General features: G+C 36.3%; 1 protein-coding gene across 1 annotated transcript in view; it reads left to right on the top strand.

Annotated features, from left to right (window-relative positions):
* Positions 1–11,178, top strand: part of SERINC1 (serine incorporator 1) — a 33,195-nt gene extending 22,017 nt beyond the window's left edge. The window contains exons 4-10 of the mRNA XM_081251132.1: positions 3,565–3,644; positions 3,890–4,027; positions 5,727–5,896; positions 6,002–6,092; positions 8,089–8,233; positions 8,346–8,576; positions 9,893–11,178. Of these exons, the coding sequence (XP_081107258.1) occupies positions 3,565–3,644; positions 3,890–4,027; positions 5,727–5,896; positions 6,002–6,092; positions 8,089–8,233; positions 8,346–8,576; positions 9,893–10,028 (991 nt within the window). The 3' untranslated portion in view covers positions 10,029–11,178. The remainder of the gene's footprint in view (positions 1–3,564; positions 3,645–3,889; positions 4,028–5,726; positions 5,897–6,001; positions 6,093–8,088; positions 8,234–8,345; positions 8,577–9,892) is intronic.
* The last annotated feature ends 4,960 nt before the right edge of the window (positions 11,179–16,138 follow it).

Below are 16,138 nucleotides of genomic sequence, written 5' to 3'. Positions count from 1 at the left end.
TTTCTCTGATGATTAGTGATGTTGAGCACCTTTTCATATGCCTGTTGGCCATTTGTATGCCTTCTTTGGAAAGATATTCAGTTCCTCTGTCCATTTTCTAATAGGATTATTTGTTTTTTTAATGAGTTTTATGAGTCCTTTATTTGATATTAACCATTTTTTGATACATGGTTTGCAAATATTTTCTCCTATTCTGTAGGTTGTCTTTTCATTTTGTTGATTGTTCCTTTTGCTTTGCAGAAGCTTGTTAGTTTGATGTAGTCCCACTTGTTTGATTTTACTTCTGTTGCTTGTACTTTTGCTGTCTCATCCAAAAACTCATTGCCAAGACCAATGTTGTGGAGTTTCTTCCTTACTTTCTTCTTCCCAGTATCAGCATCTTTCTAGTATTGATATCTTTTATGGTATCAGGTCTTAAATATTTAAGTCTTTAATTCATTTTGAGTTAATTTTGTGAGTCGTGTAATAAAGGAGTCCATTTTCATTTTTCTGTGGTTACCCAGTTTTCCCAAGGCTGTTGAGGAGACTGTCCTTTCCCCATTGAGTGTTCTTGACTCCCTTGTCAAATATTCGCTGATCCAAAATGGAAGGGTTTATTACTAAGCTCTCTCTATTCTATTCCATTGGTCTATGTGTCTACTTTTATGGTACTACTGTTTTAATTACTGTAGCTTTGTAGTATAGTTTGAAATCAGTAAGTGTGATATTTGCAGCTTTGTCCTTCTCATGACTAATTTGTCTATTTGGGGTCTCTTGTAGTTACATACAAATTTCAGGATTGTTTTTTCTATTTGTAAGTGGCATTGAAATTTTTTTTTTTTTTTTTTTTTTTTTTTTTTTTTTTTTCTTTTTGTGGTATGCGGGCCTCTCACTGTTGTGGCCTCTCCCGTTGCGGAGCATAGGCTCCGGACGCGCAGGCCCAGCGGCCACGGCTCACGGGCCCAGCCGCTCCGCGGCATATGGGATCCTCCCAGACCGGGGCACGAACCCGTATCCCCTGCATCGGCAGGCGGACTCTCAACCACTGCGCCACCAGGGAGGCCCGGCATTGAAATTTTTATAGGGAGTACTTTGAATCTGTAGGTGGCTTCGGGTAGTATGGACATTTTAACTATTCTTCAGATCCACAAACACGAGTTATCTTTCCTTTTGTTTGTGTCTTTTTCAGTTGTTTTTTTTTTAATTCATCCGCCACTGTGCCTTTTGGTTGGTGAATTCATTACATTTACATTTAGCATAATTATTGATATGAAGGACTTACTAATGTCATCTTATTCATTGCTGTCTGGCTGTTTCATATTTCCATAATTTCTTTTATCTTTGTTAACACCTATGTAAATTGGTGATTTTCTTTGTGAGTTGGTGGTATAGTCTGCTTCCCTATTTTCTGTAAATCTACTTTAGATTTTTGCTTTGTGGTTACCATGAAGCTTACATAAAACATCTTATAGATAAAACAGCCCATTTTAAGCTGATAGCAACTTCAGTTGTATACAAAAGCCCTACCCATTTACTCTTTTATTTTTTCGATATCACAATTTATCTCTTATATTGTATATCCATTAACCAATTATAATAGCTTTTTGTGTGTGTGTGGTACACGGGCCTCTCACTGTTGTGGCCTCTCCCATTGCGGAGCACAGGCTCCGGATGTACGATCTTCCCGGACCGGGGCACGAACCCGTGTCCCCTGCATCGGCAGGCGGACTCTCACTATGCCACCAGGGAAGCCCTAGCTGTTGTTTTCTAATACTCTTTTTAATCTTTATACTACAGTTATGTAGTTAACACACCATCCTATTAAAGAATTAGACTTTTCTAAATCTGTGTATTTCCATTTACCAGTGTCTTGTATACTTTTGTATGTTTTCGTGTCACTAATTTAGTGTCTTTTCGTTTCAGCTTGAAGAATTCCTTTCACCATTTTTTACAAGACAGGTTTAGTGGTGGTGAATTCCTTGGATTTTGACTGGGAAAATCTTTATTTCTCCTTTGTATCTGAAGGATAACTTTGCTGGACAGAGTAATCTTGGCTGGCATTTTTTTCCTTTCAACACTTTGAGTATGTCACTTAAAGTCATTCTACTCTCTCTTGGCCTATAGAGTTTTCTACTGAGAAATCCACTGAGAGCCTGATGGAAATGACTTTGTAGATTACAGTCTTTTTTCATCTAGCTGCTTTTAGGGTTCTCTTGTTCTTTGATTTTTGACAGTTTTCATTAATATGGCTTAAAAGGTTTGTTTGCATTGAGCTGATAGTGTGATCTATTAGCTTTGTGAACTTGGATGTCCAGATTTAGGAAGTTCTCAGCTATTCTTTTTTTTTTTTGCGGTACGCGGGCCTCTCACTGTTGTGGCCTCTCCTGTTGTGGAGCACAGGCTCCAGACGCGCAGGCTCAGCGGCCATGGCTCACGTGCCCAGCCGCTCCGCGGCATGTGGGATTTTCCCGGACCGGGGCACGAACCCGTGTCCCCTGCATCGGCAGGCGGACTCTCAACCACTGTGCCACCAGGGAAGCCCCTCAGCTATTATTTCTTTAAATAAACTTTCTGCCCGCTTCTTCCTCTCTTCTCCTTCTGGAACCCAATCATTCTAATATTTGAATTCCATAGATTACTGAGGCTTTCTTCCCTCTTTTTCATTTTTTTTTTTCTGTTCACCCCTGATTGGGTTATATCAAAATTCCTGTCCGCTTTTTCTGTCTTCCATTTGATCTGCCCTTCTGCAGATCTCTATTGTATTTTTCATGTCTTTTGTTGAATTCTTCAGCTGCAGAGTATGTTTGGTTCTTTTTTATGATTTCTGTCTCTTTGTTAACTTTCTCATTCATATATTTTTTTCCTGGCTTTTGTTGAATTATCTTTGTGTTTTCTTATAGCTCATTGAGTTTTCTCAAAACAGCTGTTTTGAATTCTTTATCTGCTAGACTGCAAGATTTTGTGCCTTTGTGCTCAATTATTGCAGGATTATTGTTATCTTTTGGTGGTAAAATGTTTTCTTGATTCTTCGTGTTCCTTGTAGTGTTTGCATTGCTGCTTTCACATTTGAAGTAGCAGATGCCTCAAATCTCTACTAGTTGTCTTCAGATAAGGTTATTGATCCTTTTATATCTAGGGTTCTCTCTGACTCTGAACACCTGCTTCTCACTTCTTGCGCCTTTCTGTGGCAGAATTCTTAAGCTTTTATGTCTTCTCTGGTTCTTTCAATTCATCTGGCTAGCTAGTGGAAATCTGTTTTCCAGGCATTGTGTGTTTTCAAAACTATTCATTTGTACAGTGTACCTTATTTACACTTTCATATACACCAATTATAATAGCTGTTGGTGTGTATGTAAAATAAACGTGTGAAATGAAACTAATATTCTCATTTTATCATAATGAATTAAAACTGTCCTAAAATAGTTTACATGATATTCTTCACGTCTCATTTTCAGGGTATCCTCAGAAAGAATAGAATAGTCACATAAAGTGTAGCTGTTCTTTAAGAATAGCTCTTCAAAGATTCCATATGTGAAACTACTTGTTGAATGAATATTTATTAATAAAAAATTCTTTTTGTTTTAGATTCTGGTTCTTTAAATTTGCTGCAGCAGTTGCAATTATTATTGGGGCCTTCTTCATTCCAGAAGGAACTTTTACAACTGGTAAGAAGTATTTTTTTTTCTTTAATTGTGTGATGTTGATATTTTATAAGGAAATTGAAATAATTGTTGCCTGGAACTGTATTTGTTTTGTTTTTTCCTCCCCCCCACCCCCCGCCCCGGTTGGCAAAATCAAGGCATTTATGTAAAATTTTATTTTTCCTTTTCTGTATTGATTGTGAAAATGAAATAATGAAAAGTGAACCAGTCACTCATTTGTGGTTTTTTGCTTTCTTTTTTCCTTCCAGTGTGGTTTTACGTAGGCATGGCAGGTGCCTTTTGCTTCATTCTCATACAGCTAGTCTTACTCATTGATTTTGCCCATTCGTGGAATGAATCATGGGTTGAAAAAATGGAAGAAGGGAACTCAAGATGTTGGTACGCAGGTAAGCTTTTTGTTTTACAGAACATCTTCAAGATAGTTGAAGTTTGAAAGTGAGAACAGATATGTAGACTATGGGAAAATCACGATTTTTATGGTACAATTTTCTGTGAGGAGATTTTTAGCTGAAGTTTGTGAGTGGCATCTTACCACATTATATCAGCAACTTTACTTGTAGAGACAGTTTTTGGCATGTCAACTAGGAACATACCCAAGAACGAGGAAATAATCCAGAAGACCATGAATGGCTAAAATAGAAGTTCCAAAGCCTATTGCTGAATGCATGTATATTTTACAGCCTAATTTCCTGGGAAGCCTACAGAAGGTTAAAAGTAAAATATTAAAGGGACGAGGACTGCTAGAAATAGATGAACAAACAGTGGTACGATTCTTAAACATCAGCAAGCAGGAAAAATAAAAAAGCAACTCTGAAACGTTTTGCGTAAGTGCAAAGAATGCCCTTATGTGTAACTAACACCTAAGGGAATTTTTACAGTAGTGTTTTAATGTTTATTTATAATGATGAGCTTGAGTCCTGTGGTTATACTCTAAAACAGGGATCAAAATTCAGACGCTTACAACAGGTAACAAAAATGAGGGAGGAGAACCAGGTTTAAGTGCGTTTTCAATCTTTTTGCAAATAGAAGGGACTGTGATGAATTGGAGAGTGTAAAGGCCTTTATCTAAAATGCATAGAGCTACTGCTCGGTTCCATCTCATAGTTGCCTTGTGGAAATGTGAACCCAGTGTTGCTTAACTTTTCTGATTTTTCCAAAAGAAGCCATAAATCTGGATTTTTATGTGAAATGATCTGAGTTTCAGCTAAAAAAAAAAACTTTAAAAAAAAAATCACAGTGAAAGCTAAATCCAGCATGTCTGCTAGCTTCATATATTCTCTCATACAACTAGTTTGTGGTATTCGATCTCAGTGGTTAAAATAAAGAGTTTGCTATTCAAAGAAATGAGCTTTGGTCATTTGGAAAATTTACTTATATAGAATATCTCATTTTTTAATGTTAAATCTAGTGTAAGAGTTTCTGCTTTGTTCCCCACTATATCCCTTGGGTCTTTGTAGGTATTCAGTAAATATTTGTTTGATGGATCCCCTGTCAGTGAAGCACATCAACATAAATACATGTATATTAAGCATACATTAGCACAGAAACTAAAACGTGTGTGTGTGATAGAAGAAACTTAGGTTGTCTTATTAAATAATAATGACTTAACTCTTGAATAATTTCTTTTTTAAGATTTTAGTTGATAAGGAAAACATTGTTTTGCAGGCTTAGCATTAACAAAATGATTTTCTTAATGCCCTTGTTTACAACTGAATGATTATCATTCTTTAAAAACCTTAATATTCCCCTCTTAGTTATTTTTCTGTATTTTGAAAATAATGGCTAATACATCTGAATGCATTTTGGAAACTATGTAAATATTACTATAAATGAAGATCATATTAGTATGTTATTGTCCTTAAAAACACATCATCATATGAGCTATATGTAAAGACTATAAAGTTCTTAAATGTGATAAAGCTCAGAATATCTGTACCTGCTTATATAGCCTGTGTAATGCTGACACAATGTTAGTTGCTTAAAGTAATATTTTTGAATAAAATAAGATTGCTTGTAAAATGAGCCATATGCCTAATTCCTAATATTAGTGATAAAATCTAATTGTCCAATGTATTTCTTTCACAGCTCTGTTATCAGCTACAGCTCTGAATTATCTGCTGTCTTTAGTTGCTATCGTCCTATTTTTTGTTTACTATACTCATCCAGCCAGTTGTGCAGAAAATAAAGCGTTCATCAGTGTCAACATGCTCCTCTGCCTTGGTGCTTCTGTGATGTCTATACTGCCAAAAATCCAAGTAAGCTTGGATTAGTTCATTAATGTTTATGAAGCTTCTATTTTTTAAGTTTTCCTAAATCTTGAATGGTAACAATATTTTTCTGTTTTGCTTATTTTTTTGTAGGAATCACAACCAAGATCTGGTTTGTTACAGTCTTCAGTAATTACAGTCTACACAATGTATTTGACATGGTCTGCTATGACTAATGAACCAGGTATGTTCGTTTGCTTGGATTTGTTTCTTTTTAATGAATCCTACAGCTTTTCTTTTTTCAAAGATGGTCATTTTATAAAATTAAGCTCACAGAGAAATGAAGAGAATGGGAATAATACTATTTTCATCTTTGATGTATTGCTATATTTTTTCACTAGCAAAACTATAAGAAATAATATGAAAATTATAAGAAATATACCTAATTTGTACAGTGCATATGATAGTATATGTAGAAAGAAATAAGAGCTGTTAAAATGTTTGTTGATTCTACTGTAAATAGTATAGTTTTTTTCCACTTACTGTTTTTTGTCTGTGGTTACCTTAAAAGTGAATATAATTAATTGGTCTTTGTAATCTTTTTATAGGCCAGTTTTATTGCATTCTGTGGGAGTAGAAGCCCTTATATGTCATTTGCGGTGAAACAAATTAGAAATTAATAATTAGTCGACCCTTGAACAACAGAGTTTTGAGCTGCACAGGTCCACTTATCCATGGATTTTTTTCAAATATATGTACTGCATTACTACACGATCTGCAGATATGAATGGCTGGGTATGGAGGCCGGCCATAAAATTATATGCAGATTTTCGGGCTTCCCTGGTGGCGCAGTGGTTGAGAGTCCACCTGCCAATGCAGGGGATGTGGGTTCGTGCCCCGGTCCAGGGTGATCCCACGTGCCGCGGAGCGGCTGGGCCTGTGAGCCATGGCCGCTGAGCCTGCACATCCGGAGCCTGTGCTCCGCAAGGGGAGAGGCCACAACAGTGAGAGGCCCGTGTACCGCCAAAATAAAAAAAAAAATTATATGCAGATTTTCGACTGTGTGAGGGGCTTGGTGCCCCTAATCCACTTGTTGTTCAAGAGTCAACTGTACTATTTTTTTTTTTTTTTTTTTTTTTTTTTCTTTTTGCGGTATGCGGGCCTCTCACTGTTGTGGCCTCTCCCGCTGCGGAGCACAGGCTCCGGACGCGCAGGCCCAGCGGCCATGGCTCACGGGCCCAGCCGCTCCGCGGCATATGGGATCCTCCCAGACCGGGGCACGAACCCGTATCCCCTGCATCGGCAGGCGGACTCTCAACCACTAACTGTACTATTTTTTGAAAAGGAAAAAAAATGGTCTCTCTTCCTCAGAATAAAGAAAAATTATAAAATGTTTTCTGAATCTTATATTTCATTGAGTTTATAAATTTCATAGGTGCTTTATCACTAGTTGGAGAAAATGTTTTTGTTTTTTTTTGTTAGTATACTAGAGAAAAATTCCTTATATTTGTCCAGGTAAGTGTCTAGAAAAAAACTAATAGTAGTTTGCTTTAGGGATTATCCTTATATGAATGGCTTAAAGATAAAAAAACATTTTTCATTGATAAGGTGGCAATTGACGTATCTGGCTTTGTGGGAGGAAAACATATGTGGGACACTTACGTGGATACCAACCCCATTTAAATTCTTTATTTAAGGGAGTCAAGAAGCTGAATAAGCATTCGGTCATTACGCCTCGTTTGCTCATTTCCACAAACTATTTGTTAAAATTCTAGTAACTGATTTATGTATAAACTGTATAACAATGTAGTTTGGCAAATTGATAATAACAATAGTCATTTTATGAAATTTATCTCACAGTTTGTAGTAGAAAAGCCTGTGCATTTTAGTTTAGAATATCTGAATTTTATTCTTAACTCTACTTGAGCTTTACTATGCTTTAGAGAGGTCATCTGAATTTCACCAGTTTCCTGATCAACAAAAAGCTTAATGTCTCAGCTCCTGCATGAGGTTGAAAATGAAATTGTTTTCCAAGCACGTCTATAAAATTAACACTATAAAATTTTTATAAAAAGGTCTCTATAAATACAAGTTGTCTTAAAGTATTTTTTGTTATGTTTGTGCCTTTTTCTAACAAAATGTTTTGAATTTGCAAGAGTATAAGAGTTAAAAAGAACGACACTGTGCTCTGAAAAATTTTTTATACTAACATTTTAATTTGACCTTACTTTACATTACAGAAACAGAGTGCAACCCAAGTCTACTGAGCATAATTGGATATAATACAACAAGCACTGTCCCAAAGGAGGGGCAGTCTGTACAGTGGTGGCATGCTCAAGGAATTATTGGACTAATCCTCTTTTTACTGTGTGTGTTTTATTCAAGGTAAGAAAAATTATGGATTTTCATTTTTTAAAAAGTCCAGCTATTATTCATATATGAATCTTTAAATTCCCCCTTTTTTTCCTTCTCTCTTTCTAAACTGTCTTCCATGCAGCATCCGTACTTCAAACAATAGTCAGGTTAATAAACTGACTCTAACAAGTGATGAATCAACATTAATGGAAGATGGTGGAGCCAGAAGTGACGGATCACTGGAGGATAGAGATGATGTTCACCGAGCTGTAGATAATGAAAGGGATGGTGTCACTTACAGTTACTCCTTCTTTCACTTTATGCTTTTCCTGGCTTCGCTTTATATCATGATGACCCTTACCAACTGGTACAGGTACTTATATTTTATGAAAACTTTGCATGTGGAAACATGGCTTTTTTGTGATTCCATTGTTAAATGTGGTATGGAGTACTTTTTAATCCTCCAATATATTTCAAAATTTACAACTAAATGAATAGTGAGATCAGTTTCAGAAATGCAGGCTTTATTTCCTTGCTTCAGCAATAACAATCATTGAAATATTTCCAAATCTTGAAGAGACTGAAATAAAGTTTCATGAAACTAACACATTGCTTAGGGAAATACATGTTGACAGTTGATCAAACACAATGCTTGCTTTTCTTTTTAATACTGACCAGTTCCCAACGTAGTGCAATAAAAAGATACCTTCCTTCTGTTTTGTTCAAACTTTGTCATTAAAATCTTTGAAGATTTCAGAATTGAGGTGTGACTACATTAACATAGATGGATTCTTAGAATTCTTCAAAACTAATTTTTGTTTTTTTATCACTTCAAAACTAACCTTTTTCTGTTAGTTGGAAGATAGCGGTTTATATTTTGTTTTTAAAAATTCTAATTTTGTCCAAAGGAGTACTATTTAAGATTCAAGTTGGACTATATGGTTAGGGCAGTTCTATTTTTAATAATTTTTAATGCATAATATCCTTAACAGTTTGTAAGAGGGCTTTGAATGCCATCAAAAGATGTAGAGAAAAGATTATTCTTTGCTTTATTTCTTTGAGAGCAGCCTCTACCAGCATTTATTATTGAAAAATACATATATTTATAAAAATTCCTACACTGCAACTTCTTAAGGTATACAAACCCAAATAGTTCTCAGTAATTCACAGCTTTGGCTGTCAGGTTAATAGTAAATGTTAAGATTAGATGAAAAATATTTTTGGTATGTTTCATCAACATAAAAGCTAACTTTGGGATGTATTTCCTTCCCAGTTTCTTAAATCTGAGAAGGTGGAGGGGGTTCCCATATACACTCTGAACAGATTATATTCTTAATGACATAAAGACTTACCAATTCTAAACTGTATAATGTCTTATTTATCTAGAGGTCACACTCCATTTCTCTGTCTCGTAATTAGTGAGCCAGAAAAACGAAGATGCTCTGAGTATTATCTAAAAGAGCTATTTCAGAGGCCTGTGTACTCTACTCCTTTAAAGGATATTTTTTTTTACCTTCACATTAGCTATCAAAGTGGTGTGGAAAAGCAAGGCAACAGATAATTAGTCCAGCAACTATATATCTGTTACCACAAATTATATACAAAGAATATTTCTGAAGTAATGAAGCCTGATGGCTTGATGACCGATAATCCAACCTCTCTCCCCTTTTTGTTTTCCTTAAATTTTAGGTATGAGCCTTCTCGTGAGATGAAAAGTCAGTGGACAGCTGTCTGGGTGAAAATCTCTTCTAGTTGGATTGGCATTGTGCTGTATGTTTGGACACTGGTGGCACCACTTGTTCTTACAAATCGTGATTTTGACTGAACGGGATTTCTGACGTGAAAGTCTCACTTCGATCATCACTTATTTGAAATTAACAGTATTCCCAACTTTTGTAAAGTTGCGTATGTGTGCTTCCCATGTAACTTCTCCAGTGTTCTGGCATGAATTAGATTTTACTGCTTGCCATTTTATTCATTATAGTCTTGCCAAGCACATTGATAGGTGTTTTAGATTGAAGCAGAGTTTTGAGTATGTTGGTGGTGGTAAGTTAGGAGAAGTGGACATTGATAGGTTTATCCTTTGCTCAGTACTTGTGAAAAGAATAAAAACTGCTTGACAGTTTGATTTTTAAATTGTGTTAGAACTTAAGCTGTTTTAGGAAAATACAGAAGGAAATTTATGGCTGCCTTCTGAAATATTTGATGTCTTGCCCTACAGGATACTACAAAGTACATGGCTATCCTAAAATTGTATAAACAAGTCAGTTAAATGCCAGTTTTCTAAAAAATCTTTTCCGATTTTTCCCTTGATATGAAGAGAAGGAACTTACACAGGTATGGAGTGTTTGATTGACAACAGTGTAGCTTATGGTAGAGACTGAGACACAGAGCTTTCAAAGAAAGATTGCTGGTGGTGGGTACTAAATTGAATACCCAAGTTGGTTTGTAATGATTCCTGGGTAGGGATGGCCTTCCATACTTACATAGTGAACTTTGTTTTGGTCATTATAAACACATGCAGATGTGTTAAAATGTGTTCAGTGGGTTCAGTGGAGTGGTTAGGAACTCTGAAGGGTTTAGACAAAGGTCTTGAAAAGGATAATCATGGGTTAGAAGGAGGTTGAAAATCACTTGGAAATTTCGTTTTGAAAATCAGAGTTGATAAACTTTTGACAGAACAGGAAGAAACTGCAAAATGGGCTTCAGTAGACAAAGTCTCATTTAGTTTTTCTCATTTAAAAAATGAAGAAACTGGGCTTCCCTGGTGGCGCAGTGGTTGAGAGTCCGCCTGCCGATGCAGGGGACATGGGTTCATGCCCCAGTCCGGGAAGATCCCACGTGCCACGGAGCAGCTGGGCCCGTGAGCCATGGCCGCTGAGCCTGCGCGTCCGGAGCCTGTACTCCGCAGCAGGAGAGGCCACAGCAGTGACAAGCCCGTGTACCGCAAAAAAAAGACAAACAAAAAAAAGAAACTGAAGCATAGGCTTAAACACAGCTAATCAGTGGCAAAGCTGGGAAATCCCAAGTCTGTCAAAACAACTGGCATTCAAAAATAATTACTATTCAAATATATGCGTAATAGATTTTACACCTTGTGAGTGGTGGATAATTTATGTGATGTGAGTTGCTGGTGTCCAGCATGCCTTCTACACACAGACAGGCCAGGAGAATGATGGACTGCTGTAAACTCCTGCTTACAGTATACTATACAGTTCAAAAGATGCTTTTGTATTTGCTGCCATCCAATTGAAATACATAGGTTATTATAATCTTTCAACCTGAAAATCAAGCAGTATCAGTGTTAACTTAGGTAGAAACTCTTAGTTACTTGTGTGATTGTTGTCTTAATGAATCTTAAAATCTGCATTTGCTTCTTTTAAGATATTTATTAATGTGAATGAAGTATAACAATTTAATTTCCCACCTGTGTTGATACTGTGTTCATGATTTCAAATGGCTGTGTTCTATAATCTTTAAATAAATGAATTCAGAGAAAGTGTGTGGTGTATGTATTCTTTAGCAGTTTGAATTTAGGTGGTATAATATTCAGATCTACTTTCTTCCTGTGTATTAAAGAACGTGACACTAAGGGTTAACTGACCATTTTCTGTACTGAAAAACTGAATTGTTTTTAAGGTGACGTTTACCCTTTTGGTCCTCTGTAAGAAACTCCTGAGTGGATCTCAAAGGTAATTCAAGTGGTGTTCTCCTAAAGAACCTTCAGGAGGGAGACCAGTTAAGTTTGGAGAATATTTTTAATTCATTTGATTGATAGATATTCTACACTTGCTGTGTCCTCCAGGCATTTTTTCCCTGAGTGGCCAACTGATGCTTCTTTCTCTGACAATTAAGATAGATAGTATTAAAAATAATAATAATAAAATGCTCTATTCCATAACAATGAAATATCAGGAAGAGAAATTAAAGAAACAATCCCATTTACCTTTGCATCAAAAAGAATAAAATACCTAGAAATAAACCTACCTAAGGAGGCAAAAGATCTGTACTCTGAAAACTTAAGATGCAGATGAGGGAAACTGAAGACAACACAAACAGATGGAAAGATGATATACCATGTTCTTGGCTTGGAAAAATCAGTATTAAAATGACCATACTACCCACAGCAACCTACAGATGCAATGCAATCCCTATCAAATTGCCAATGGCATTTTTCACAGAACTGGAACAAAAAAATTTTTAATTTGTATGGAAACACAAAAAGCCCCGAATAGCCAAAACAATCTTGAAAAAGAAAACTGGAGCTGGAGGAATCACGTTCCCTGATTTCAGACTATATACTACAAAGCTACAGTAATCAAAGCAGTATGGCAGTGGGACAAAAAAACACATAGATCAATGGAACAGGACAGAAAGCCTGGAAATAAACCCACACACTTGTGGACAATCTGACAAAGGCAAGAATATACAATGGAGAAAAGACAGTCTCTTCAGTAAGTGGTGCTGGGAAAACTGGACAGCTACATGTAAAAGAATGAAATGAGAACACTGTTTAATACCATATATAAAAATAAAATGGATTAAAGACCTAATGTAAGACCAGATACTATAAAACCACTAGAGGAAAACATAGGCAAAACACTGACATAAATTGCAGCACTTTTTTGGACCCGTCTCCTAGAGTAATGGAAATAAAAGTAAACGAATGTGACCTAATTTAACTTAAAAGCTTTTGCACAGCAAAGGAAACTATAAACAAAAGCCAAACTGAAGAATGGGAGGAACTATTTGCAAATGATGCTACTGACATGGGATTAATTTCCAAAATATACAAACAGCTCATACAGCTTAATATTAGGAAAAAAAAAAAAACCAATCATCAAAAAATGGGCAGAAGACCTAAATAGACAACTTGTCACTATTTGGCCATTGTTACACCCTTTTTAGTACTGTTCCAGAGAGACCAATAGGGTATGTGTTTGTATGTGTATGTGTGTGTGTGTGTGTGTGTGTGTGTGTGTACAAATTACACAGGCTGACAAGTCCAAAATCGGGCTGCTTGGGTTGGTTTTGAGACTGCACAAGAGGTATTACAGAAGCTTTGGGCTCAATCTAGTAAGTCAAGGTTAATATCAGCAGTGAAAAATCAGGTTGATAGCATTTACCTTTCATGTGTTGAAAGTGGCACTTCACTTCTATGATCTTTCCCAAAACCCATAATCCCAGTCTAATGGGAAGAAACATCAGGTAACCCCAAATTGAGGGGCACTACGAAATATCATGCCAGTACGCCTCAAAATTGTCAAGGTCTAGCTTATTTGTATTGTAGTTAGTCTGTTTGAAACCAATTCCCGGAAAATTGACTTGTTTTATGGCCTAATATGCAACTGATTCTCAAAATATTTCATGTATGCTTGATAATCCAATTAGGCTCTAATTCTCAAATGTAGCATTTTATGTATGTTCATCATGTGTCATTTTCCCAGTCTATGGACCTTTTGTTCTCACACTTCAGCCTCTAAGTTCCTGAGTATACACCATCCCTATGAAACACACAGTGACACACCCTAAAAGAACACTTAGCTCTAAGTCACAGGCTCTCCTGTGGGCCTACTTGTATCCCACTGAGGCAAAAGAAGCTTCGAGGTGGGATGAAGATGAGGGGTACCCTCTAAAGCATTCATACTATGCTATTTGTTTTCCAAACAGCACACAGACTTCCTGCAGTAAACACAAGTTAGGTTACTTTTAAAGGAATCAGTTTCCAGATCTTCAGTTTCCATGCGTACATTTTCCTAAAGTTGATGTGCCTGAAAAGATGCCTCAGGACAAGGCATCATCCCTCTTAACAACTTTTTCACATCTGACAAAACAAAGGATATATAATACCTCTTTAATTCATTCTGAATCTTAATACCAAGGCACTTTGGATAAAACCGCTAAACACAAAAGTAGAGACAATTTTAAATATTGGTAAGAGAGCAACACTGGTTTAAAAATTCCTTAGGTGATCATTTCTTTTCTTTCAATGAAATTGAATCAGGATGATCTAATGAAACTACCAGCTAATAAATTTTAAAATACTTAGTGAATTCTGAAGGACTTCAAATAATTGAGTGACACTGCTGTAACAAAATCCCTTCTATTCTTTTTTATATTATAAAAGTTTCTTAGGACTCTATAAAAACAAAAAAAATTGATGCTCTTATTATATTGACATAAACTTACCCCCAGATAATAAAACATCTGGGGAAAAAAAATCCCTGAGATCTGTTCACCCCACAAAAAGATGTATTTCTGGTAAAATTTTACTTTGTATGTTTAACAGTTCATCAAAATTTGGACTATATTCTATTAGCAAACACTAAAACCTCAGATCAGTCCTCCAAAATTCAGAGACAGAATATAATGAAGATTTGTCCGCCCCGGCCCCACCTGAAGTCTAAATGAATATCCAGGATTGATGGGTGCCTCTCCTCTAAGCAGCGATTCAGGAAGCCAGGTTTCTTCCTTCTTGTGTGTATACTCAGAAGCCACATACTCCTTCCTCTGCATCAAGCTAGTAGATGGGTAAAAGGTGAGGAGGGTTGCATGGGGGAGATGTTCACAGACCAGACCTGCAAGTTCTGAACATCACTTTTCCTGATTTATTAGAATTCAATTACATAGCTACCCTGTTTACAAAGGTGGAAATAATCTAACTGCATGATAGGAAATGGTTCAGCAATCAGTTAACAGTCTCGGCCACATACGTTTGTACTGTTTTGATCAACTGTGTATTTATAATTGGAGACAAACTTTAATGCCTAGAATCTTAAGGTTACAGGACGCAGTTTCAAATTTAGTTGCAGAGAAGTGCAACAATTATCTTCAATGTATGACTGTCACGCATAATAAAAGTAGAATAACATTCTTTGGAGGAAGTGGAATGAATGATGAAGAACATCAAATCACTATGGTATTTAGATTCTTTCAGATACATTTAAAAGCACATAACAACTATTTTTTAAAATGGCAGTATTTAACACTATCCTAAATTCTTCCCGAATACTTAAGACGAAAAAAATTAAGTATCACCTTAAAAAGTACTAGGAGGTATAAGGTTTTCAAAATTATTTTTTAAATACTTCTAGAGTTATCCCCAAAGGAGAAGAAACTTAATCATATCCCACAGTGAGGAAGGGAAGCGAAAAAGAAAAAGCCTCTGAAGCTATCTTCTCCTCAGTCTCTAAGCTCTTCACACCTTAACAATCTCTAAGAAAGTGACCTCTAAAGCTTATGCAGAAAACTGTTCTGGGTTCTTAGATTAGTTCACCAAGATCCCACTGTCAGAGCCAAGTATTTTAGGATCTGCTAAGGAAGGGTTTCTTATCCCTCTGTGCTACGCTTTATTTGAAATTTTACATCACAGTAAGAGAAGTTCCAAGATACTGAGACTATAACCAACAGGAAGGCCATCTTGGCAATTCCTCATTCAACTGCCCTAGAAAATATTCAGATACTAGCTCACTGCTTTCAGTCCTCTGCTTGAAGGTACAATTCTTCAAGTGATAGTGCCCTGGCCTTGCATTAAGTCTCTCTAATTCTTCTGAGCAAGTGTTCCAAAGGAAAGAAGTGATTTAACTGTTTCTCTTATCTTCTCTCAGGGCAAAAATTATAGGCCCTTGGCATCCAGTGATAATGTTCTTACCTAATTTGGGACAACTGGAAGCATACTTTTCTCAGTTCTTTATTAGCAACATAGAAAGCAAGCCAGCATAATTTTTAAATTTGGAGGCATTAAATTTCTTCCTTGTTGCAATACACAGTCTATCTTCTGAGATGAGGCACAAAGATCTTGGTATGACTCATATTAAGAATAGTGGCCAACAGACAAAGTTTACAGTTTAAGTCTGTCTACTTCCTATGAAAAGGAGAAACTGTCACATGGACGTCACCTACAAGTAAGACACATAACAGACACTAGTACGCAAC

Source organism: Mesoplodon bidens, assembly GCF_964165515.1.
Source record: "Mesoplodon bidens genome assembly, chromosome: 12".
Lineage (NCBI taxonomy): Eukaryota > Metazoa > Chordata > Mammalia > Artiodactyla > Ziphiidae > Mesoplodon > Mesoplodon bidens.
This window is presented reverse-complemented; position numbering and strand designations above follow the sequence as displayed.